Source organism: Chaetodon auriga, chromosome 24, assembly GCF_051107435.1.
Source record: "Chaetodon auriga isolate fChaAug3 chromosome 24, fChaAug3.hap1, whole genome shotgun sequence".
Taxonomy (NCBI): Eukaryota; Metazoa; Chordata; class Actinopteri; order Chaetodontiformes; family Chaetodontidae; genus Chaetodon; species Chaetodon auriga.
In genome coordinates, this window is record NC_135097.1 from 15,771,547 (window position 1) to 15,797,630 (window position 26,084).

Genomic DNA, 26,084 nt, shown 5'->3' on the forward strand with positions numbered 1-26,084 from the left:
GCCCCCCCCCCTCTCTGTCAAACAGCTGGGCCTGTCCACTTCCTGTTTACACTACATCAACTTCATCACATGAACAGTCGAAGACATCAGCGCACGTTGTCACTGCAATCTGGCTATTAATATTAATGTCCTTTTTGAAAGCAAAGGCATCTCCGCACACAGACCAACGGCTTTTTGCATTTCCTGGTACTAGTCTGTACTTTCATCACCAGTCCTCTCAACATCAGTTTAAAGATCTTACCCATAGGACAGGAGGCATTTCTGCACCCAGCTTTAATCTCTGCACTTCATCATTCACTCCGTCATTATTTAACCTCCTGAGTGCCTTTTCATCAGACACAGTTCATCCAAACTGAGAGATGACAGCGAGGCTGGATGGAGTGCGTAGAGCCAGGCTGGACTGTCAGATGTGGTATTTTGATGGATGTCGCGCTGACTGCTCACGACGGCGTCTGAATGTCTGGTTGGCGGTGATAGCAGGCAGCACGCTGACAGCAGTTTCCCCTTGGCGGTGTCACCTGTCTGCCCACACACTGACTTGTCATATCAACCCCCGCCACAGCTTGAACGGCAGGGTTGGGAAGTGTGCCCGGGGGGGGGTCCGCACTGTGAAAGCTGCTTGGACAGAGAACGTAGAACTTAGCATCCTGTAGTCTGGTCGACGGTGTTGTTCTGCTAGCAAGCTTACAGATTTTAAGCTAGAATTTTATTCTTTAAAACTGCTTAGACTGTTAAAAAACGCATGTCAGTCGCTATCCAAAAGTATTGATGTTCAAAACCCTCAAGGAAAACTAGATTGAACTATATTTGAATACGGCTTTGAGATATGAAGCACTTCATGTGTTCATAACGTAACTCGGACACTCATTCATTCATTTATTCATTCTTCACTCTACTAACATGTGCCTGTTTGTTCTCCAGTGGCTGTTAGGAGGGATGACGATATTAATTAACTGGCCAAACCAATTAATCGATTGATTCGTATTTTCCATTGATTATTTGTGTTTGCGTTGGTTTCTTTACGTGTTTTATTCTGCTGTGATCAGATCTGTCACTTTGCTTTTGGATTCTATTCACCTTGTCCACCGTGTCCACCTCCCTCTCAGTCCAGGCACACACACTCTGAACGGTAGTCACACCTGCTCTTTGCTCTTGGCCATGGCAACATCACTCGGTACCTCCGCCTGTGTTGGAGTGTGCTGTGGTTTAAGTTATTTTTATCCGCTTTCACATCCCATCTCCCACACACAACTTTTTTTCTTTTTTGAGTCCATCGATGCACTGATGATGTCCACACTCCTTGCTTTCTGATAACTTTGGTCAGACATGCAGGGAAATGTGAAGGCTGCAGCTCAAACAGATGCTGTCTCCCGCTCAAACACGCAGCACAGAATTGCCATTCAAGGAAATTTCACTGCTGCGTTCGCATGTGCGGTTTTTAGTCATGTACCATGTTGCATGTTTATTAAATTACTTTTGCCGCTCTTGTTACCCCATCTTACCATAATGGTGACATCAGCTGTCTGATGGCTGTCGTCAGAGTTTAGTGTGTGGGCTGGACTTCTTTGTGTGGTCTCTGAGCCGCTGCAGTGGCTAAGTCCAGGCTTTGGCTAGAATATCCCCTGTGGCTTAAAGTGGGCCAGAGAGATTGGGCTACAACTGAGCTGTAGTTGCTGCATGCGTTTGTGTGTGTGTTTGTGTGAGTGTTTATTGCTGTTCAGCAGGATTTGGCTCGCAGAAGCCCGGGCTGAGATGCTGGAGCAGAATATGATCTGAATTCTAAGCAGACAGACACACTGGAGATAGACGGGAGGCCCTGGGTTGATGAAGACCTTCACAGTAATTGGCGTGGACAGACAGGTGCTGAGGGGTAATGCTGGTATTTATCGTTTGAACGAAATCTGCTGCATTCTTTAAGTTCCTGTACACATGATCAGTGGTGTGAGATAACTCTGCACACCTGACTAATCGCTGTGCGAAGTGGGCGTAATTGTCGGTTTGTCCCCCTGAAAGCGCACGTTTGGGAGGGGGCTTTCAGTCACTCTTAGGTGATCCAACAAGCACTTGTTGTGTGTAGCGCTGCTGCAGGGTTTGGTACTGGTTTACTGATCATAGTCTTTCTGCTGCCGGGCGATTGCCTCACATCACTCTTTCTCCTCCCAGCTAGCAGCGACGCGATCTTTTGCTGAGAGCCGTCCTTGGACGTGGCAGCCGGATGCTTGTTCTAAATGCAGGACAGCATATGTTACGACTTTGTTGCCTTTCTGGAGGAAATGCTCCCACGAGGAGCTTCATTTAGCGCTTCATTTTCTACCTCAAAGGCTTTCCACAGCACAGCTGCGCAGCCCAGGTTAAGGGTAGCCATTATGCAAATTGTATGCAAATTGACCTGTAGACCGACATCCATAACCAGTCAGAAATATTCTTGATTGTTAAGAGATTAATTAATTAATTAATTATTGACCCATCGGTCATTGAAAATGTGGCAGCAGGATAAATGAAAAGAACCGAAATGAGGTGAATGAACATGTAGGCCTTGCAAAGGCCGTCAGTGAAGATCGACAAAGCAATGTGCTTCCAGCTAAATGTACGACACTCGGCTCTGTGTCGCACACAGACAGGCCACTCTCCATGTTATGGACTTTACAGTTGAGGCAGCCGGTGAGTGTGTCCTCTCCTTTTGACCTCAGCTTGACACATGCACACATAGAAAATCCTTGATAGTTCCGGCTAATTGCATTTTGACGGAGCCCTCTTATTACAATCCACCCACAGCCGAGAGTCTCCAGTTGCATCTGCAGCTCCACGAGCGAGTGAAGGCCTGATCATTATGATTGCTAATGATGACTGTCAGCTCAGGCATCAGAGCAGCCCGGTGAAACAGACCTGCTGCCCCTCATTGCAGCTCCACAACGAGGATTGGCACGTTGTTGGTGAAGAGCTTGTTTACGTCCCCGAAGATATTATTTTATTCATGAGCCAGAATGCTCAGGTTTGCCTGAGGATGTGTGCTCGGGCTCCCTGCCACTCTTAAGAGGAAACAAGGATCAGTAGAGCGATGCTGCAGAGAGTTTTGCGCTTGCTGTATTTGACTACAGCATACCTAGTTTTGCCATTAAAGCCTCAGTTTCACCCCCTCTGGGAACCCTGATCATAATCTCAAGTTGTTTAAATTATTCCTTGCCCACTTCTCAACCTGTACAGATGTTGCTCAGAGCCTTTTTGCTGTTCCTTCTAAACATATTTTTCCTTTCCTGTTCTGGATGTCAGTTTGATCAGGCATGTCAAGGTTTGGGAGGCGTGCGCTTCGCCTCCTCCGTGACCTACAGAAAACATGTTAACACAAATCTTTGCATACCTGTAATTCCAGCATCCTAATCTTTATTTGTATTTGGCTTTTGAAAAATAAACGAATGCTGATAGGTAGATGGAAAAAAAGAAAAAAACTGCGTGAGTGTTTAAAGGTGAGAGCCAGGAAATGAGAGGGGAGCTGTTGCCAAGGGGAATAAGGAAAGAAAAAGCATTAGGCTGTGTGTGTTGGCAGTGTGCTGCACCAGAGGTGTTTTCTGTCCCTGTTTCTCTGTCGTCTTTGGTATCACATTCACTCTCTTGGCGCCAAACTCCATTACAAACCTATTATTTTATTAACAGCAGGTGAAAATGGTGAGGAATGACAGACCTTTTTTATGCATACTTAGCGGTCAAAGGGCAGGTTATTTACTCTTTGTCTGGTTTTAAATGAGATAATGTGACGATAGTGCTCCCGGATATGTGTGTGTGTGCGTGTGTGTGCACATTGAGGGATTATGTTTTAAGTGACTGAACCTGCACGCGCTGCATGTGGAAACAGCTGTGCTGCTTTACAGTCCTGTGGAAGCAGCTCACTTGATCGGTCGGCTGCATTGAAAATAGCTGCTGTCCTGGTTTTCGTGGGCCTGATAACGAGCTCATTCTGGGTTTTCTAAATGGGCCAGCTCCAGAGCGAATCGCAGCCACGACTTGGATTCGTGATGGAGAAACATCTGGGGTTTGAGGGGAGGGTCAAGCTGCGTCTTTGCATGTTGTGCTGTGGGCCTGGGTGGTCAAGACGAGAAGCCAGACTGAGACCCAATACAGGCTATTAATGGTAAATGTAATGCTTAACATAGCCTGCCTCCAGTCTTATTGTGACCACTGAAGGGAAAGCATTTTGTCTCATCAATGCATAAAATACTATTATCTATGATACCAAGCTGTAATAGCTTCAGTTATTTGCTGTGCTGGAGAAACTACAGCAAGTGAAGATGTCAAGTCAAATAAGCACGAAGACACCAAACAAATATATTGAATTTAGATTTAAGAGATTAAGAGATTCACTTCCTGTTGCAGTTACAGGACTGGATATTCCTTGAATTAATCAGAACTAGACCGATAAATCACCACCATGTTTGCCAAATTATCTTATTGCAGATAGGTCAGACTGTGTGTGGAGAGTATGCTGACGAGTAACAAGACATTGCTGAATAGAAAAACACAAGTTAAAGATCATTTGAAAGTGTGTTTCCATTACATAGTTTGTTCACCAGAGAGCAAGCTGGCAGCTGACAGTGAAGCAAAGGAAGGAAACGGAAGATGAGCCTGTCAAGGAAAAGATCAGTTGCCCGCGGTAGCAGTGAGGCTGGAGATGGCGAGCGAGCAGCACTCATGCTGTAAATCCTGTTATGTCACAGATTAGCAGCGTGCCATCCAGCGGATGGAAAGGATGATGTGGAGAAAGGGAAGAGAAGTCAGCGTTCACCCGGTGACCGCGAGGATTACGGGCCCTGTAAAAGCACATCCCATTGGTCTGATTAGGATTAGGGACTTGTAAACCGAGGTGCGATTGGAGCCGGTGTGATCACATCTGGTTGGAACCAAAATGGGATTACAAGGCAGCAGAAGGCTGTCCCATTGGTGTGAGCTGAGTTTACACTCGCAGCTGATTGGAGAACCGAATGTTAAATTTACATGTCAGCATTTTGATTGGTCTGTATCTAGAGGCCAGTTTATGTCTAGAAATCCACTGTTGACTGAGAGCGATCTCATTGTAGCCTACGTTATTTTCGACGACGGGAAACTTTGCATAGGCAACAGGAGCCACGCCCATTCGAGCAGATCCAGGAAAACAGAAAATTAAACGAGTTGAGTGATGCCGAAGCGACGTGTCCTACCCCCCCCAGCTCCACATGTACATAAAACACTCTGTCATTGTTCCTCTTCCCTTCCCTCGTGCGTTTCCTTTTCAGTGGGCCCTGTATGTACTCGTCCTGTGCACAGCTCCCCCTGGTTGACACAAAGCAGCACTACAGAGATAAATTGCAAAAATAACCCCCAGTGTCATGATATTTATTTAAGAGGGTATCGTCCACCCTATTGTAGTGAACGACCTCCATACGCTTCTTTTATATGGCTGTGTCAAGCCCACTTATGATCCACTGAGCTGAATAATACATACTTTAACAAGAGCTGTTTATTAAATATTCAGCAGTCTTTTGGGTAACTTGGTCTCCAGTAATTGAACATCTTCAAAGCCTCTTCATTTGAATAGCAAATCAGCTGAATTGGAGACGACCCCAGTGACACCTCTTAAATGTCTCAGCTGAGTTTTGTTCCCCATTGTATTATTCTTTTTTTGCTATTATCGCCATAGTTTCTAAGTGATTTGTGATAAAATCGACCTCGTCTTCTGCGTTCATTTGTTAATAGCGACTTCTGTCAACCTTTCACTGAGAGATTCCACTTAAACCTGGATGTTTTTAAATGTGGCATCACAGTGAAAAGACTGAATGCAAAATCAAAGTGCCGGTGTTTGATTAGAGTTTGTCTCAAGGACACAAAGGGAGATGTTGGAGTTGTTGATTTAGTGTATTTGACTTTCCATGTTAAAGGAGAAGTAGTAACTCCATGAAATGATTGGTGGTACGCGTGAGAGACCCCCACCTTTTATGTTGAGCTGCATTATTCCGAGCTACAATCTGAAAAACTCAAGGACTCCTCTGTTCAATAACAACAATGGCCACGGCGTACATGAATCAGAACGCTTTCTCTGTGGCAGGAGAAAACTGTAGTGTTGGCAGAAAATAGTCCCTGTGATGCAAACCCTCCAGTGTAAGAGCAAACTTCTGTGAAGAGCAAATTCCTGTAAGTGGATGTTAACATTTCGGCACTTCACATCCTCCCAGTTTGGCAATAATGAGGCCTGTCCACAGTGAGTTGAATAAAAGGGCCTGGATTTAACATCAAGACGTAAATATATTTAAATATGAAGTAGATAGTGGGAGAGATGTTCACTGTTTACCTTCAGGGACTGACAATGGCCTACACACAGCTAGAGCTGCCGCTGTGGTAGTCAATGAATAATTTAATGAACGTGTGATTTTTGAGAGAAAACGGTTGCAACCTCTCAAATGTGAGGATTTGATGCTTTTCTTCATCATACATGGTAGTAAAGTGAATACCTTTGTGTTTTGGATTGTTAGACGGACAGCATTTAAAGACACCCCCTTGCACTTTAGGAAATTATAATGGATTTTTTTCTTTTTTTGCACAAAACAATTACTCAGCAAGCGGGCCTTGAGTTGTTTCTTCGAGGTAAAAAAAGTGACCTTTATGCCAAAAACTATTGCTGTAATTTATTTAGAGTTAGAAATTCGAGCGTCACGTTGACTGCTTCGGTTTTAATGCAGTGTACCAGACCTGCGGTAAGCTGCAAAGTGCCAGTACGACATTAATTCACGCAGACAACGGCTGAGGAAGTGCAGTGGTGTCATCGAAATAAAGGGAAAAATAACGCTCGGATGATACTGCTGGTCGTAAAGGTCGCGTTTGGCTTTTGTGGTGCTAAAAGCAGGAGCATCTATTCATTTGCTGCTTTCACTGAAGTGGCTCCCATTGTCACATTCTGTCTCTCTCTGTCTCCATCTTTTACATCTGCTTCTTCCGGACGTTAAATCACAGACACACTTACCTCTGAAGCGATCACTTTTACCTGCCATTGGTTGGAGATTTGTAGTGTTTATCTGTTGAGGGTCTTGACTCACTCGTCACTACTTTGTCTTTGTTAAATCAAATATGCACTGTTTATAGACTTCAGTATACATTATATAAAAGTGCATAAAAGCTTTAATAGAACAGGGAATTGGTCTATATTGCAGCCTCACCGTGCACATACAAACTGTATTAGCAGTAATCCTGGTAACATGCCAACATTTTCTTCACCTTCATCTCCTGCCTACATTATGCAGTAATGTCCTCTGACTGTTTCTGCTCCCAGCAGGAGGGACAAAGTGTTAAGAGAGGTGGGCAGTGTTTTAATAGGTGTGGGTGTAGGGAGGCTTGAAGACTTTCAGGAGGGCTCGCATATGACGGATGTGTTGTGTTTGTCTCCACAGATCATCAGAAGTTGGAGCGAGAGGCCAGGATATGCCGCCTGCTCAAGCATCCCAACATAGGTAACAAGTGCTCCCAGTACACGTGCTTGCTGTGCTTCCTCTCACCATGTCACTAGGAGGTTTATCTTTAATATATATGTCCCGCTGTTTGTTTGGAAGCGTACAAAGGTTAGCCTGAAGATGGCTTTGTAGATGTGTACAACAGCCATTAAAGATTCATGCTGGACAGTGGATTTACATCTGTGCTGCTTTTGACAGCATACTCCATCTGCAATGAAGCCAGAGTATCTTTTCCTCTGTACATAACTGTTTCGTACATATGACATCTTGTATGCTTAAAAAAGCAATTAACTAGATTTAAAAAAAAAAAAATTGTGTGAAAAACATAGCCCCTTCATGAATTTGGATGAGGCCAGCCTGTCATTGTAGCGTGCCAACGCAGAGCCAGACCACAGCGCAACATCATGTGGCAAGGTGCTGCACGGCCAATCAAATGCATGCAAGCACCCATTCCTGGTAGGTTACTTTAAGATCATATTTCGTGTCTAACAACTCCGATCTTAAAGGCTGGGTGTTGTTTAAATATGGGGATCAGGGCACACAGTCTGCCTCTTCCTGAGACAGGGTTTCAGATGACATTCAACCATCCAACAAGCAGTTCTGATGAAGCACACTCAAAGCTGTAGACACTAAGACAGCCTAATTTCATTCCCAAGAGATCCTAAGCATCCATACCTTACAGGTACATGCCCGACTTTGCTTTTTGTCTCCAAATGAGACCCCGCAATATGAATGCATGAACAGATTTATGTCCCCACAACCTGATTAAATCAAGGAAACAACTATAAATCCACACAAATAAGTTCTGCCTTAAGCATGTTATTGTTGTTAGCATAGTTCAGCTATGCTATACTCTGGCTTGTTCAGCATCAACAAATACAGAACATCTGCGTACACGGCTCCCTTCCCCCCTACCCAACACACACACACACGCACACGCACACACACACACACACACACACACACACACACAGTTCTGTCTCTCCTCCCTCTCTGCTTCGGGAGCCACAAAGGCCAAAAAACTATAATTACCACCTCAGTAAAGACCTCGCCACACAGTGAACTCTGGCGTTTACATGTTATTTGGTCTGTTTTCTTTTAGTGAGAATGAGGGATCATGGGGTGGGAGCGACAACTGATGGAGGACAGGGGGGTTATTAGGTTCGCTGGCCTGTTGCCCTGGTGTCAGAAATGAACCAACAGGTTTGTGTCGCCACGTCTATTAGCAGAACCAAACCAAGGTGTTATTTCAGTGCAGCGCTGTCGTTTCATTTTCGACAGCGGGGCCTTTAATTGATGGTTTGGTAAAAGGTAGAAGAGCTCTTTAAATAGATACTAACTCTGTTTCACATGGTTGTTTGATATGGCTAGTAGTGAGGTTGACACTGTATCAGCTGATACCAAACAAACATAACCTGAAGGTTTTGTGATAACCTGGCTGGCAGCAGGTCACGCTGCTCTCATTACTGTTCCGTTCACGCAGCATCCAGCTCTGGGAAAGCCCTCATTCCTTTAAGGTCGCCGTGGTGCTCGATCTCTGAGATGTCAATCAGGAGACGAGCGAACAGGCGTGTTGGAGAATCCCCACAGGGAGGATCTTTCCTTTCTTTAATGCTTTCATGCTCTGGCTTTGCCTGAACGCTTGGAATGAGCTTTTTTCCAGAAGCACCCCACTTCACATTCATACAGTCTCACACACTGACAATCCATCTTTCACTGCTTTTCTTTTGCTAGAATCCTTTTTATTCAGGGAAAAATACTGAAAGTAGCAGCTGATGTGTTCCCTGCTGAGTGAGAAGAAGCTAAACACTAACCATTGTCTGGTATTAAAAAACAGAACCCAAATCAGTTGTAGCCGAGCTTTCCATCCTGCCTCTTACAGTTGCGTTGTGGTGGCTCTAAATTGATCGTTGATACTTGATTATATCCACTAACCTGACTGGCCTAGGGTTGGATTTCAATGGCATTCTATTAAATATGAAACTAGTAAATCTGCGATGTCAAGTTCTTCTTTCCATGAAGCGTTCACTTGATGCTCGACACACACTAACTTTTGCTGGGAGGTTTCAGTTTATCCATGACCATCACGAATATGTTAATACATTTCCACAGTTGTGTTACTTTGTGCTTGCTATCAATCCAAGCTGCCTCCGTCAGAATGAAACGAGCACGTTCCAAAGCTCTCTGCGGATCAGAGCAGCTTTAAACCCAGAGCCAGTGCTACTGTAGCTACTCAGCCCGTGTCAGAGGCATCACGTTAGTCTCACTTTGGCCCCCCTTCACTTCTCACCATGTCATTTCATGTCCATTAGGCAGTGTAGCTAATTGGCTTAGTGAAACCTCACTGTTGGCAGCGGTCTCGCCTCTGTGCTGCCTTCATCTTCTTCTTGTTCAACAAAGTGGAAGAGACAGCCTTGCTCCCTGATATTCATGCTCATTCAGAGCACCTGACGGCTAAAAATAGAGCAGCGGCCGTGATGAGCGTAGCGCAATATCTGCTCACAAATTCAAATGCAGAGGCACGGTAGTGTGTTTGCATATGATGGACGTGGCTTGAAACAATGTTGTCTTGAGCTCAGAGTTCACTGCACGTATAGCTCATAAGACATTGTGGAACACAAACTAAAATCAGTGCTAAACACACTGTACTGTGTAATATATAGCTATTTAAATATCTAATATCTATCATAAGAGTTTGGTCTAGCCGATGCACATCAGTGAAGTAGGAAGGAAATGCATATATATTTTTTATTTCAGATGAATAAATAAGCTATAGGGTTCTCACTATGACCATTGAAACTATGTCGCTGAATATAGACTGACATTATTATTTCAGAAGCATGTATGACTATCCACTCGTGGTCCTCCATACCGTGTGTTTATGGATCCGCAGCCTATGAGAGAGGATTAAAGTGAATATAGTTAATAATTCATTTTTCTGTCAGTATATGAATCTGCGCTGAGAACACATAGAGGCTGAGACGACTGTTGGTTTACTGTGCCAGCACTTCGACGCTTATCGTGCCAAATGCAGCTTCAGTACGCCAAGAAAAAAAAAAATACAGACGTTTGTAAAAAGCCTTGATCAAGATTTCACTTTATAACACACATCCATAAAAATGGACTATATGCTAGTGGTTTCATTGATGCAGTGTGTCTACATTTGCTTGTTCTTTGGTTTATTCACCGACTTGATTCATTTAAACACATTGGTGTGGTTGGAGAGACTGCATTTGTCCTTGACAGTAAGATAAATAGTGTATTTTAAAGCATCTCTCGGAGCTAATGTTGCAAGAACAAAAAGTGAAAAAAAAGGACATCTCTATTCCAAAAGACACAGATGAAATAAAGAGGAATATAAGTCAAAGGTTTTCTGGTGGAGTTGTGACGATACACTCTGTTGATGCAGGAAGAGGTGGGAGCACTGGGGCATTTTAGGAGCGTAATTATGTAGCTTTCCATTCAGAAAAGCTCCCAGCGCAGAGAAATATAGAGTTTAAGCTTCTATATGTGCTGATAGTACACTTCATACTAGCCTAACTCCATGTCCAAGTGTTTCTGGACAAGATGCTCGACACTATAAGTGGCTGCTGATGGACAGACGAAAGCCTTACAAGGCATCTCCTTCGCCATGAGTGTAGAGAAGTGCTATGTAAGTGCAGTCCATTTACCATTTTGCATTTTGCACATACCTGGAATTTGTTCCACTTTGGGCAACAGTGGTGGACTGCGAAAGGTCGCAATTAATACATGGTCATATGTAATGTAGGAATACAGATGAAGAATATCAAAGCAAAATGGTGGATTTTGACGCCTTGGTGTTTCACAACCTTGCATCACTGATCTGTTTGATTATTCACTGTCATTTGCTTTGCATCAAATTGGACCTGTGTCCAAGGCCGAAACGGCAATGAGCAGAGAAAGCTAAATTCAGCAGCGACGTCTGAAACTCTGAGCCGTTCTTCACGCTGAGAGGAGAGAACGGTTCACTGGTGTTCAGCGCTCACTTCGTGGTTAAATGAAAGTGCTCTTAACTCACACACTTATCTGCTGCTGCCAGTGCGGCAGGTTGCCTGGAGTTTTTTTTTTTCATCATTAAATGCCTTTGATTTCTCCCTCTTTCTCCCTCACAGTGCGGCTCCATGACAGCATATCAGAGGAAGGATTCCACTATCTGGTCTTTGACTTGTAAGTGCAGGACTTTGATTTTGCATATCGCATTGTTGCACCTAAACAGGACACGTGGTTAAACAAGGGCCCATCACACAGCAACACACCTGCACATTACGCTCAGGAGAGGTAAAACCTGACAGCTGCCAATCAGATGTCCCGTCACCGAGGCACCGTGGGAGATTAGATGCGGCGTGGTCGCCTCCTCTGTGCTCCATCTGTCTCAGCAACAGCGTGCGTTCAGTCAATCGTCCTTGTCATGTTCACACACTGCACATCATACATGCACCAGGCTTTTCCCTGGATTTGGAGAACGTTTGTGGCGTGCACATTGTCCTGTGAGCACACCTTGAGAGTGGCATGTGCTTAAATAGTAGAATCTACATCTGTGGTACCCAATTTGTTCATAAAGCAAGCACCGTTGTTTTGTCATCGGAAGCCGAACATCCTGGGCTTTGTCTGACACTTCATTTAATCACCCTTCCTTCAAATCTCTCCTCCACCGCTCACCGTCTCCTCCGTTCCTCCTCTCTCCTGTGTATTGTCAGCCGAGAGGAAATTGCTTCAAAATGATCTTAAACGCTGCATTTAATTCGAGCGAGGGCGATGGGAGAAAAAAAGAACAGAGGGTGCTCTGTCTTGGCTAAAAGACAACATTCTTTCTCCCTTTTTTCCTAAATAGAAAACGTAACAACACTGCAGTGTGGTGACACGAATCGACCAGTGAATGGAGAAGAACATGTTATTGACATTATATTTATTGAGTTGAGTGAAAGCATTGTAACAGAATGGGAGAACATGCTGGATCAGAGGAAATCGTAATGCACTTCATATTCGGGTCACTTCCTGGCTTCTGAATGAGGGCCAACAACAACACTGGGACTCGGCGAGCCTTTTTACAACTGGGTTTGTCACAACACTGAAGTCATTAAAAGTTGCATGAAAGCCCCGAAGGCTGAAAGTAGTAATGTTTTCCACCAGCTATGGAAAGGTTTGGGGCTAAAAATATCTTTCAAGTCATTCTTTGTGCAAACTGCCCCACTGTTCCACTTTTAAAACCTATATAACAGGAAACTCCATTGATGTTAGATATAAAGTTAGCAACATAACCATAAACGGTGCATCGTGGGAACTGCATGGTCCAGTATGTATGTGTGTGTATTCTATATATAGCTACTAAAAAGTCATAAGAGAAAGAGTTGTGTGCCCCAGTTTCCTCCTGGGCTCAACTACTTTACTCATGGATTGATATCTACTACTTGTCACTCTCTGAGGTCCACAGGCTGAATCACAGCTGAGTGTGTTGTGCTCTGTTATTACTGCACCTCTTCTGTTATAGATATTCCAGTCACTTCTGCCCACTTGGAAAAGCACTCTGGCTTTTATCCGAAACCTCATGGAAAGACATGGAAAACCTCTTCCAGCTGAATAAACACCGTCCACATTCTGTGTGACCATATCTGCTGGAATATATTATTGGAGTGATTTCGCCATCGAGGCACCTTTGACCCAATTGGTCTGGAAAAACAAGTCTCTTCTGGATTTTTAAGAGCAGCCTTATCAGGCCTGTGTTCCTCTCAAGATGCAGAAGGAAACATGGGTGATTTTGTAGCTGGCTTCCTCTCCAGCCGTATATTTTCTGTCCATCACTCACGCTCTGTTTTCATTTGTCACTCCGTTCCTTTCTCCCGCAGAGTGACCGGCGGGGAGCTGTTTGAGGACATTGTTGCCAGGGAGTACTACAGCGAAGCCGATGCCAGGTCAGTGCGACGCTCTGTCGTGTTGGTATTTCTGAATTTACTGAATAGATGTGATGTGAAACCCATTCAGTGTACTTTGGCAGAGAAGGCATATTCAGGCAGATATGCAGTAAAGAACAGTTTAAAATCATACAAGTCATGAAACTGCATTACCTTCCTATGAAGATGTATTTGATATACACAGATGAAATACACTCCTTTCTAATTACACAGTGGACAGAGCAGTGCAAATATGTTTCCTGCTGTGCTGCCTTTGATATGCCTTTTACCTGAAACCTCTCTTTTTACATTTCTCGTTCTGCCTTTGTCCTTCAATTATGGATGTACTTTTCCCAATTTTACCTCCTGACCTGTCTATTAAAAATCCACTCCAAAAAGAACCCTGTCTGATGGTTTGTGAAGGACAGCAGCTCTATCTCAACATTTCCATCAAAGGTTCATTTGCTTTCGAATTATTTTTTTCAATTTTTCTCTCAATTTGACTCATTTGTCAGAGCAGCTCCCGGATTTCTCCTCGAGAGTTGTATCTCTTCTGTCAGCTCTGCGAGACAATTGTCCGTTCATCCGTACGAGCTTTAGACATAAAGGATCTGGATTCTGTTTTGTGGTGGATTTCAATGATTTGTGAAAATGATTTTAAAGGTGACATCTGAAAGCGCTTCACAGATGAAAAGAATATGCATGTGTCGTTTGTATTTTTCCTCGACTTGTTAAATGGCTTAAAGGACCAGTTCATCGATGTGCTTTGTTTCCAGGAGAGACATGAAGATCGGTCTCATGTCTGTTCATTAAGTACTGACATGGTTCGCCTAGCTTAGCGTAAAGACTGGAAGCAGGAGGAAACAGCGAGTCTGGCACCTCTGAAAGCTCACTGATCAACACCTTTGCTCTTTGTTTATTCTAGACTGTAAAAATTGTGTAAATACAACAACTTTCAAGGTGTTTGCAGGTGGATTTCTGAACTGTGAACTGAGCCCACCTAGTTGTTTCCCCCTGCTTCCAGTCTTTATGCTAAGCTAGGCTAACTGCATCACGATTGCTGTCACCATCTCATCTCGCTCTTGGAGAGAAAGCGAATAAACGTATTTCCCAGAATGTTGAACTATTCCTTTAAACCATTTGTCGATCAGGTGTTGTTATTTCATGTGTTTGGTGTGTTCTGTCTGCCTGTACTTGTTCCTTTGTTTCTTGACATTTACCTGTTCTCCCTCTTCCTCTCCTTTTTGCTTCTGGCCTGGTCTCTCTCTCCTCCACAGTCACTGCATACAGCAGATTCTAGAAAGTGTAAATCATTGCCACATAAATGGCATAGTGCACAGGGACCTAAAGGTTAGTAAGTGACGACAGTAACAGCAAAAAAGACACAGGCCTGCCCACCTGTGGCACCTTGCCTCGCTCCTCCACTGCCTGATCAATCGACCAATTAACCTCTCACTGAGTGCCGCCTCCTCCAAAACCGCACCCTCTCCTCGCCAGTCACCCTCACACACCGCAAACCTGACAGGAGTGTTTTCAAATCCACCTGTTGCAGGGCATTGTGGGCAGGTTGGCTGGAGAGGAGGCGGTAGGTCATGTAGTATCAGGGGGGCTGGTAGATCTCATTATGGCCTGCCCCTCTTGTATGCCAGAGCACAAAGTGCATGTAGCATCTGTCCAAAACCATGCTCTGACACAGCCACTGAGAGGCTGACAGCTGAGAGAGGAGGAGGAGGAAGAGGAGGATGAATGTTTTGTGGCTTTAGATACCATATGCAAAAACATATGTCAATTTGTACTCCAAATTCTGACTCTGAAGTCAGACACTGATTTTACATCAGAATAAGTAATTAAAACCTCAAGCAGCGTTTCAACCTCAAGCACCTTACTTAACGTATAATTAAGGCATGACACAGATAGCATGACCCTGTTTATCCAGCTGAAATCTGAAATATATCCACACATTTGCACCTAGAATCAAAACAAAATGTATTCGATCCAGTCAGCTCATTTTGATTGTTCATGGTCTGGAAATGTAATCAATCTGCAGCTAACACACACACACTGTGTTTGCGTTAGTGTTCCTTAAACACACACCTAATTGCTAACGGCCTGTCTGAAATTTGAAGCGCTCACTCAGGATCACAAGCAGTGAACATGATCTGATCGACGAGTCCAAGCATGCAGAGAGCATGTTCACCTGACAACAGCCACAGGTTTTAATTTGAAATTTGACATAACTAACATTAATTAGCTGCTGCTGAATTAGCGACTATACTTTTAGTTGCACTCTCTTAATTTCAAGTTTTGATTCAAAAACAATGAATTATTGAGCTGCAAACAGTCCTCTTGATTTACTGTTCAGTCCAGTCCCAAAAGTCTCTGGAGATGACATGAATAGCATCAAAATAGTTTCAAAAATTCAGTTTCAGGAATTTCCAGTTTGTTGTTCTGACAGAGGTAAAGAGGAGCCAAAGCTGCAAACTCCTCAGTTACAGGAAACCACAGTCCTCAGTGTTCCTCCTCAGTCTGTCAGGGTCCAGCCTCCAGTTGGCCAGGAGCTAACACCACTTCTGTTTTGAGACTCGGGCAGAGACCTGGCCATGCTGTGTGAGCAGTACATGAAATTACAGCTCTGTTTTTCTTTTCTGGGTCTGTCACAGCACGCATCAGTTGGCGACCATGGCAACACGAGAAACACCCCAAACATTTTGAACATTGAATAAATGGTTCATTTTGCCAAAGTGCCCCTCATTATGGGGTGGGGGAGGTCAGTTGTAGGGTTGGGCAATAAATGTTAAAAATTCTTAATAATTTTCCATACGGCTTCCAACAATCCAACACCTGGAAATTTTATCAGGAAGGTTGGAAATTTTTAATAATGAATCTATAATGTGCTTCACAATATTGCAAGCAGTAAGGAGTTCCACTGTCTTGGTTCAAGCTAGCCACCAGCTCTGGTTTGGTTGAAATAAACCCTTTAAGCACTGAATTACACACCGTTTGTCCCGCTGCCTCTGTCTGCTGTTGCTGGCCTCTTTGTGCTGCTAGATTAGCTCACTTAACAGAGTCCTTCTACAGAGGCAGACCATTAAATTAGCAAACTAAAATAACAAAAATGAAGAAAAAAGAAAATGGACATGGAGCCATTCGCCAATGGCCAAAACATCCGTCCAGTTGCCCAGCCCTAGTCGGTTGCCACACTGCTATCCAGTCACCCCACGAACATGGCCAGCAGCTCCCCGAGTGTCAAAGCGAGCTCACAGCCACAGACAGTGAGTGGTAGCTTGTCACTAACCCATGCCCCCCTGGTGTTTGCATGCAGTCATTGCATTCAGCAGATCCTAGAGGCTGTGCTCCACTGCCACCAGATGGGCGTGGTCCACCGCGACCTCAAGGTAAGTGGACTCACCAGAACGACCAAAGAAACACAAGATTGTCCTTCTCCTTTTTGTCCTGTGGCCTCACACTCCAACATATCTTACCTGTCCTCTGTATTTGTTTCTCTGTTTTTTCCTGTTTGGTTTTTCTTTCCATATCTACACTGGTGTAAATCTTCTCTCTCAGTTCTTGTCAAAAAGTCACACTTTCTCTCTTCACACATTACATTGAGATGTTTACATTTTCCAGGGTCATGTGTAGATGAAATATCAACTTCACACTTCTGCTGTGGAGGTACTCCACTTGCCCCCACAAAGGCTACAGAAGAGTGTGAATAAGCCTGATGTTAGAGATGACTGGCAGACCTCCACTTACTCTGCAGCAGTGCATACTGTGTATGGCCTTGTTAAAAAGGTCCATATGTCTGGAGAACATCCATCATGGTTGTATTTTTCTTTATTTTTTTATTTTTTTATTTTATGTGTTTATTTTTTTTGTTCTTAACAGACAGCAGCATGAAGTATTATTGCAAGTTCTTTCCTGTCACACGCAGCATATGTGCATGTTGGTCAATGCCCATGGGCTGTAGTTACCACAGTGTTCAAGTGTAGCTTTTAACAGAACATATGCCGGGATCAGATTACATGATATCAGCTCCATCATGTGACAGTTGTGGAGCATCCGGGACGCCTCACGACATCCTGATGTAAAGACTAATATCAGATTTTCTTCCTGCCTTGCCTTGTTTGTGAGCTCGTATGGCATTTTCTGTGGCATTGACCTATAGGAGCACAGCTGCAACAATGGCTAAGAGAAAGACGATTGATGTTGATAAAGTTGAAGTGGGTCCCTGGCACCACCTTTTTGACGGCCTACATATGTCGCACAAGTCATGTGAGATGGCAAGCTGCAGTTGATTGGGGTCCATGTGCAGCCCCCCATGTCGCCGTCTGATCCAGGCTAGTTCTTAGAAGTCGACTTGTAGTCAGGAGCTCATGGCTGGCATGTTTTGGACTGGTTTGCAAGGCACTTCCCACATTTATTGTTGCATTTAAAGTTGTTTTGCCCAAACACAGAAAACTTTTCTTTACTCCTCAGGTCATTTAATGCAACTTTATTGTGTGAATGTGTAATTTCTTTCTATTGCTAAAGTGACAAACAGCTTCTCCAGCTTCCCACAGCAGTATTGGGGTGCATTTGGAGAATTATGTACCTCCATGATGGATGCCCGCCTTCTAGTAATAAAGGAGTCCGTTTTGATGGAGAGCAGAGATGTACGGAAACACCACTGGGCCGTAAAGCAGTTACAACAGAGGTCATGGTCACTTACTGAGTTGAACTATTGTGCATTTAAGTGAGATCAAATGTCTCATCATTGGAGGGATGTTCTTGGAGTTTGGACATTATTATAAACATTATTCCCACAGTGGTCTTGTTTCCATCTGTAATGCTGCTCCCAAAGCTCCAATTTGCCAATCAAATGAACCAGGTGTGTCTGAGGTTTGGTTTCTACCCAGTAATAATGAGCTCGGATTTTGCATTTGCCGACTGCCCTGTCTCCGTGCTCTGATTGGCTGTTGCCAGGCAGCTGCCACGGCTCACTGCTGAAACACAAAGGCAAAATAAATACAACCAAAACAAATAAGCAAGCTGCAGAGCGGAGTCACTATGGAAAGCACTGTTTGCCACAGTGTGTGTGTGTGTGTGTGTGTGTGTGTGTGTGTGAGAGAGAGAGAGAGAGAGAGTGTGTTTTCATGTGATTTCACTCTCAAGATAATGATTTTGGGTAGTTCAGGGTGTCCAAAACACACACACCCAGAAAAGCAATGCATAGCTGTCTTTCTAAAGTTCTTGTAAAGCTTTCTAGTTTATGTGAAGAGTCTGGACACATTTATTGCATGCTGTCCTTGGGTGTCATAACTTTTTGTGGCGCAGTTATGGCACATAAAGACCTGCTGTTGAACTGCTGCAATTTCTGCTTTTCCTAAAGAAAGGCTGCCTCTATAGAGCCTTTTCCTTTAGTACTGAAGTGTGTTCCTGACCATGGGATCAATATGTGTGACACCAGTGTAACCAGAAGAGTTCTCCGCTGATTGAGCATTGCATCTCAGTAACATTGTTTATCACAAGCAAACCTCAACCAATCCGATCAACAAACCACATAACTTAATAGGAGAGTTAGGCTCCTGTATGTCCATGTATTTCTTGTCAAAATCTGACACTTACATCACCCATAATCAACTCAACTGCTGGTGGTGAGATAGAAGAGATACAGAGATAGAAGTTTATTCTCCAACAGAGTGGAAAAGTGCGTTTGGCTCGGCAAATCATACAAGCGGCACAAGAATTGTGTCTGTTATGCTGGATGCTAGTAGTGGCTAATATAGCCTTGTAGAGTGGGACACCTTCAAATCAATCTCTACACTGGTGATCCCAGCCAGTCATTGATCTGCCACTCGGTCATGCCGCTTCGTACTATATGACATCTGAAGATCTTATCTGACTGAATATGCCGCTCAGACTCTTGTACAGGCACTGGTCATTCGACTCCTGTAGCGCCCTTGTAGCAGAGCTGCCAGCATGCACAGTAAAACCTCTTGAAATGGTCCAATACGCGGCAGCACAGCTCATGACTTTCCACTTTTGACTCACTGGTTCCCTTTTGCTGCTTGCATTACATTCAAGTCACTGGCCTGAGCGTAGAGCAACTATCACTGCAGGTGAACATCAACAAGTCTACAGCATCATCACTGCAAAGCAAGATGTCTTCTCTGTATGATCACTGAGTAGTGGAAAGAGTCACCTCACTCAGTCCAGTCTTCATCTATCAGGGGAAACATGGGCATTGAAATGTTGCAGCACTTACTCTTAAAGGCTTCTAGTTGATCTGCTTGGCTTGACAAATGAAAGGAAAAGCCTGAATGAGTGGAGAAACATAGCAAATACATACAGCGCTCAGAGGCTCGCTGACCGCTTTGACAAGTATGAACCGATGTGAAGTGAAGTGTCTTGTGGCCTTCAGTCACCGTCTCTCAACTCAACGGAACACCTGTGGGAGATTTTGCAGTGAGGTGTTGGACAGCACTCTCACCACCGAAGGACACCAAATGAGGAAACATCTTTGGGAAGAATGATTTTCATTCCTCCAGTAGAGAACCTGTGACAAACAGCTCTGAAGCTGTTCTGGAGGCTCACCTTATGAAGACACTTGTCATTTCATTTGTCACCCAATGTCTTCACATTGTTCTTTTCTCACTTCCTTATTCTCTAATCCTCCTCTAAAATAAAATCCTGCTAATGTGCTGAGTAACGTGTTGGATATGTGGGATATTCCTGTTTGAGATAAAGCACTTAAAGCCAGGGGGGGACGTTGTTTTTATGTAACATTTTGGCAGCATGTGCAGTGTGTACCTTTGCCAGTAACAGCGGCAGTCCTCCAGACTGAAGCAGAACCCCCCAGCTTGGTTTAGCAGACCAGTAATTCCATCTACTTTATGGCTCGCTGTATTAGACACAATCCAATTACAGCTATTACACACCAGCAGCATGGAGAGAGCATAAATCCTGATCAGTCTGATATGAACCGTATTGTACTCACATGCAGAAACCCACGCCTGTATTTTCAGGGTGAATACACAGTGCAATGTGGCGATATGACAGCCTCACTATCGTGGTTTGTCGGTGAACTTGGCCACATCCTGCACACTGGCATCAGTGAAATGCTTTCTGGGTGTTTATTTGTGTTCATCACCCTCTGAGTTTGACTGTGTTTGCATGTGTGGGGCCGTTGTAGCCCTGTCTGCAGGTCCGAGAGCCACACTGGAGAATAATTAGAGGCTGCCTGAGCGCTTTACAGGTTTAGTGATTTGTAAAAGAAGAAAGCAAGGAAGCACTTAATCAACTCTACCAGTGATACAGCTTCTAAAAATAAAATACAGCAGCTCATGGTGTCTTCAGTTATTTTGATGCTTCTTTCTGGAATTCTCAACCACATGATCTGAGGTCTTCAACAGCGTCCTCTTTTCACAAACTTCCTTGTAGTTAGGTTTGAAGTGTGTGGTTAACGGATAAACCTTTATTTTAATATGAATTATACCTTCTTATATGGTTTTATTACCTTTTTATCTATATGTTCTTCTGTTGATGTCCTGTGTGATCGATGCCCTTTTTCCTTTTTAGTTTGATGCACGCTGAGTCTCCACCTGTCATATGAAATGTGCTATATCAGTAAACAAATAGCAAATTTAAATTGCCTTCTCGTTGCAGCCGAGAACAAAACATGGCGCCATAACTCTGGAATGAATCAATCATATGACCTAGAATGTGAAAGTCAATTGATTTAAGATGCAGCTTGTTTCTACAACAGCATCATGTTTAGCTTTCACTGTCAGCGCTGCAGGTAACAGAATTTTCGGCTTGATGATTGGATGCTAAAATGCACTTTGAGAGCCGTCGTTCACTCCAGCAGCTCCTCTGAAGATCCCTTTTGACTTTCTCTTACTGAATTAGAAGTTCTGACTCAGCTTTTGTGCTGATGATTCCGCCAGCAGAGTTTTATGTCAAGTCATAGAAGTGCTCCAACTGTGAGTCATTATGATTATGATGCCATGTCGCTGTGTTTGTAGCACAACAGTTATTTTGGGATGGAAAATGTTAGCTAATAGAAATTATGGTCAGAATGACCCAAATAAGACCCAAGAGTGTTCGGGGGGTCAGGTCAGGGTGTGTGATTTTACACAGCTACCTCGTGCCATAGCTGGGTTTTTCGGGGTTGTGATCGAGGTTGGGGTGAACAGTACCTGACATGATCAAACTCAAATCTTTCCTTTCCCTCTTTCAACCCTTACCTACCCTCCAGGTTACTTGATTTTTTTCCCAGGGTGAGAAGGTGTGTTCGCAGTGGGCTGGGGTAAACGGACTGCAGAAACAAAGTGTTTGCAATGACTGCATGATGCTGATGAATGCATTTCCCCCAACTCCCTCCCTCTCTCTCCTTCTTCTTCTTCTCCCTTTTGGCTTCCTTCCCTCCCTCCCCCTCCTCAAACCTTTGCTCACAACAAAGGTTTGAGGAACTGCACGACTCAGAATTCACACATGCTCTACTAAACGCTCAAGCAGCCTTGAAATATGAGCATTGACTGATGGAACTGGCTTTCAATTAATTTCAGTGAATGACACGTCTGATGCCTTCTGGAATGAAAACCTCAGGCAGTATTAAAAATCACGTGTAGGCAGTGTATGAAGAGCTGTATAAGCCGTAATTCATTCTGGGCCTCTGAATACATTATATGTATTCATACACAGCAAGCAGTCGCACTATCACAAAGGAGTTTGAGGGATTCTTAGATACAGTGTGAGGGTTTGCCTCGGTGTCCGGTCAGGACAGTTGGAGGTACCAGGTGGCCAAGTTTGGCCAGAAAAGGCATTCAGACAAAGCCTCCAACACACTGACAGATACTCTCCAGTGTGTCAGCAAATTCAGAAAAAACGTCATAAATGACGGAAAAGATGTTAAGAATAAGAACAGCATGTGAGAGTGAATTTCAAGAAGAATGAACGCGTGTTCAGCAGCTCGGAAAGAATTATGGCTCGCATGACCACTGTTGTTAAGATAACTGGGGATAATAAGTGCAGAATAAAAGCAGCTGCCCTTTGATCAGCGGCGTCCTCCCCCTTATTACTGCGCAGTCCAGCTCAGTCATCTTCAGTAATTTCTTATTTGGCTCCATGAATGAAACTACTTTGAAAATGTCAGCAAACACATTATTCATCCTCTCCGTACCTTTCCCGAAGCCCGCCTCCCACCTCCTCCTGCTGGGGTTTGCCGTGAGTCACCGTCCGCCTCTCTCACCCACCAGCACGGCTCGCATTCGCCCAATTTGACCGCAGCCCGCCAGCATCTTGTTGAGTGGCATCCACCCGTGCTGCTGGGCTGAGGTCAGCCGTGGCCCCTGACTGAACCTGAATGTGATCAGACTTGAGATGAGTCAGCCGTGACTTTAGTGTGTTCAGTCTGTTGTGTGTAGAGGCTGGACTCTGATTCTGACAAGCCGTCCTCCAGCTGGCCTGTAGCTCAGCTATTAGTCCTAACTGCTGAACGCTCAAACTTACTGTATGACATCAGTCCTTAATGTTATTACTCTGAGCTATAACAAACATGCCTGATAGCCTGTGAGCTGCCTGTATGAAAAACACAAGGAAATCTTTACCTCAGTCCAGGTTTGAGATGATATCAACGTATTAATGCCGCTTACTTAAAGTTTCCATCTGTGTCTCACTAAGCCGGAGAATTTGCTCCTAGCCAGCAAGCTGAAGGGGGCAGCAGTTAAACTGGCAGATTTTGGTCTGGCCATTGAAGTTCAGGGGGACCAGCAGGCATGGTTTGGTGAGTACACAGGGCTTTTTAATTCTTTTTTGTGATTCTGTGACGATTTTGTCCAATATTTGTCAATTACAATCCAATAAATATCGACATGATATAGTCTTTGTGATCAGCGGTTTCAGACCTCTTAATGTTTCGTTCTCTCTCAGATGACCAGGTAACACTTGTGTGTGCTTTTTCTCAAGTGCTTTTCTTCCTAAGCTGTTTGAAGAAAACAGAACAATGGAGATTTATTTGGCCTAGTTTTCTTAAACAGTTTTCCACAGCGCCATTTTATCATTAAAGCCTTATCCACCTACCTAAAGGGACTAGGTGTGCCACTGCTCTCGGCTCTTATGTCAACTTTGGATTGAATATATTTCAGGCCCATTTCTTCTTCCTATTCCCCGCAGAACAGAGAAATAATTGCTCTATTCCCCCAGCTCCAGCCTCCAGCTGGAACCAGTTCACTTTCTGCTCTGACTTAACTACTAGTCGTACTACGTCTCGTTTCCAGAGAGTCTGCTGGTACTTTGAGGCTTTTGTAAAAGTAGGCTGCATGTCTCTGGTCACGAGCCAAACTGCATACCCACAAAGGGATGTTTTCCTTGACGCTTGATAGCATCACCTCATAAACTGAACTTTTATGGGACCGCTGATCCTTAGCAACTGTGAAGTGTTTTGTTCTTGGGAGAAGGTCCCAACAAGCTTTTGATAGACTTCAGCAAGCAGAAGGTAGTTAATGCAATGTCAGGCTAAACAAATTAGAAATGGTGAGCGCTTCTATTAAAATAGAGGGGTTGTTCTGTATGGTGTGTTTTATGTGTGTTCCAGGTTTTGCTGGGACACCAGGGTACCTGTCTCCAGAGGTGCTGAGGAAAGATCCCTATGGCAAGCCGGTGGACATGTGGGCCTGCGGTAAGACTCTGAGCTAACGTAACTGCCAATTTGTTTAATGGGGGGAAGCCTCGCGGAGCAGGTGTTAATCATGAGTTTCAAACAAATGTCATGGCCTGAAACAGCCAATCACAGTCCTTCCCTGGTGCTGGTCAAAGGGATTGCCACCACTACCGCCACAATTTTCTAAGCTGGCCAATTAACAGTACTCACTTCATTTATTTTAATGACCAGTTAGCTGGTTCAGTGATTTGTGTGTATGAGCCCCCTGACGCGTCCACCACATACATTCTAGGGCCATCCCAGTTATTAATATCCAGTTATAAACACAACCTCTTGGATCAACAAGGACATCACACAACAAAGAAGTGAGTATAGGAGGTCTTAAAAGCCTTGTTTGTTTGTGGCTTCGATTTGATTTAGATTTGACACCGCCCACAAGTCCAGGGTGGCTCAATAAACTGTAGTTCATCAAGAAATAGTTTAAAACCACGGAGTGACATCACCCTTTGAATTTTTATTCATCAAATGAGTAATAATGGGTCATCTTAAGAGGTGTTAGTGGGCCTTGTTTTGAATTTTAGACAGAGCCAGGCGAGCTATTTCATGTCAGTCTTCATGCTAAGCTAGGCTAATCATCTGATGCCACCAGCTCATGAGACTGATATTGATCTTCATATCTCACTGTGAGAAAGAAAGAAAGAAAGAAAGAAAGAAAGAAAGAAAAAGCATTTTTCCTGAATACTTTTCCTTTAAAGTACTGCAGTGTGTGCTGCTGATGATAAGAATCAAGAGCCAAAGCTACAAAAGCTGCACACTAGCATGAAGTAAATGTTTCTATACAACATGGCTGCCAGTGATTTATATCCATCATCTGCGATTTGTATGCATCCGAAAGCACAGATAAAGCTTTCCATTTAAATTTAAAACAAGCTAAAAACATACTGCCAGTGGAGCGCCGCGGCACATCATAAGATGCGAGTAAAGAGCCGGAGCTGATCAGGTTTACGCTAACAGCAGCTTTATCCCAAATCTGTATTTACGCCAAATAATCCCTTTGCTATTTCTACCCACTTCAGATCCCATTTTACAACAGCAGGTGGCATCATTTTCCCATTTAATGAGAATCAACCTGAACCTTTTCATTTCACATGATTGCACTGTGCTAGTAAAGCGTTTACCATAAAAATGTTTTCAGCAACGTGCAGACATTATCTCAATCATGTGTTGACAGTTAAAATCTCCAGAGCCGCAGCTCGTGATATTTTTTTTTTTGGCATTGTTTTTGGTCTTTGTGAAGACGGGAATGTGATCTATTGTTCTACACACAAGAAAAGGTGCTAAAGGATGCGGAACGTACAAGCAAGAACGACTCAGGGGGAAAAAAACATGCGCTCAGGTGCGGCGAGGCTGGAAGTAAAACAGTGGCACTAAGTGTGGCCGCGCAGTGTGTCAACAAGCAATGGCGCGTGTCTGGTCGCCATTGGTGTTGGGGTTGTACATAGAAAGTAATAGGGGCAGTTGTTTTGACGCGTGCTATTCAGCAAGGCATTTGGCCTCCACCTTTATATACGCTTTTTCAAATGATGCTCTTTGAATGTCTTTTCAAATGACTTTCAAACTCAGATTTTAGTTTAATGTTATTTCATTCAGTCCTTTCTGCTGTGTGTGTGTGTGTGTGTGTGTGTGTGTGTGTGTGTGTGTGTGTGCACTCTGTAGTTTCTCTATCACAGAGGGCTCTAACCTCTTGAATTAATCATCACTGACGCTCATTACACACCCTTCTGATGGGCCAGGCCACCTGGGCCTGAGATGTCAGACACACACACACACACACACTGATAAAACACACACACACGTGCTCGTTTCCACACACCTGCGCTGACTCACTGCGTCCACAGAAACAATGGGCGGGTTTGTGTTTGTGGGCAGACTGTCTCGTGTCCTGATAGAGGGCCTTTCATCTTTTCCTGGCAAGTGGCCAGCCAATCAGGAACCATCTTCTCCAGTAACACCAGCACACACAAGCACCTTGTGTGTGTCTGTTGGTGTCTTGTTCTTTATTTAGAC

General features: G+C 44.0%; 1 protein-coding gene across 27 annotated transcripts in view; it reads left to right on the top strand.

Annotated features, from left to right (window-relative positions):
• Nucleotides 1–26,084, top strand: part of camk2d1 (calcium/calmodulin-dependent protein kinase (CaM kinase) II delta 1) — a 74,596-nt gene that overhangs the window by 30,308 nt on the left and 18,204 nt on the right. For 17 of the 27 annotated variants that reach the window (XM_076725148.1, XM_076725153.1, XM_076725158.1 and 14 more), the window contains exons 3-8: nt 7,410–7,469; nt 11,603–11,657; nt 13,334–13,399; nt 14,656–14,728; nt 23,039–23,141; nt 23,952–24,035. In XM_076725148.1, coding sequence (XP_076581263.1) covers nt 7,410–7,469; nt 11,603–11,657; nt 13,334–13,399; nt 14,656–14,728; nt 23,039–23,141; nt 23,952–24,035 — 441 coding nt within the window. Of the gene's footprint in view, nt 1–7,409; nt 7,470–11,602; nt 11,658–13,333; nt 13,400–14,655; nt 14,729–16,700; nt 16,774–23,038; nt 23,142–23,951; nt 24,036–26,084 lie in introns of all 27 variants that reach the window. The other 10 variants (XM_076725149.1, XM_076725154.1, XM_076725166.1 and 7 more) reach the window with 1 other exon arrangement.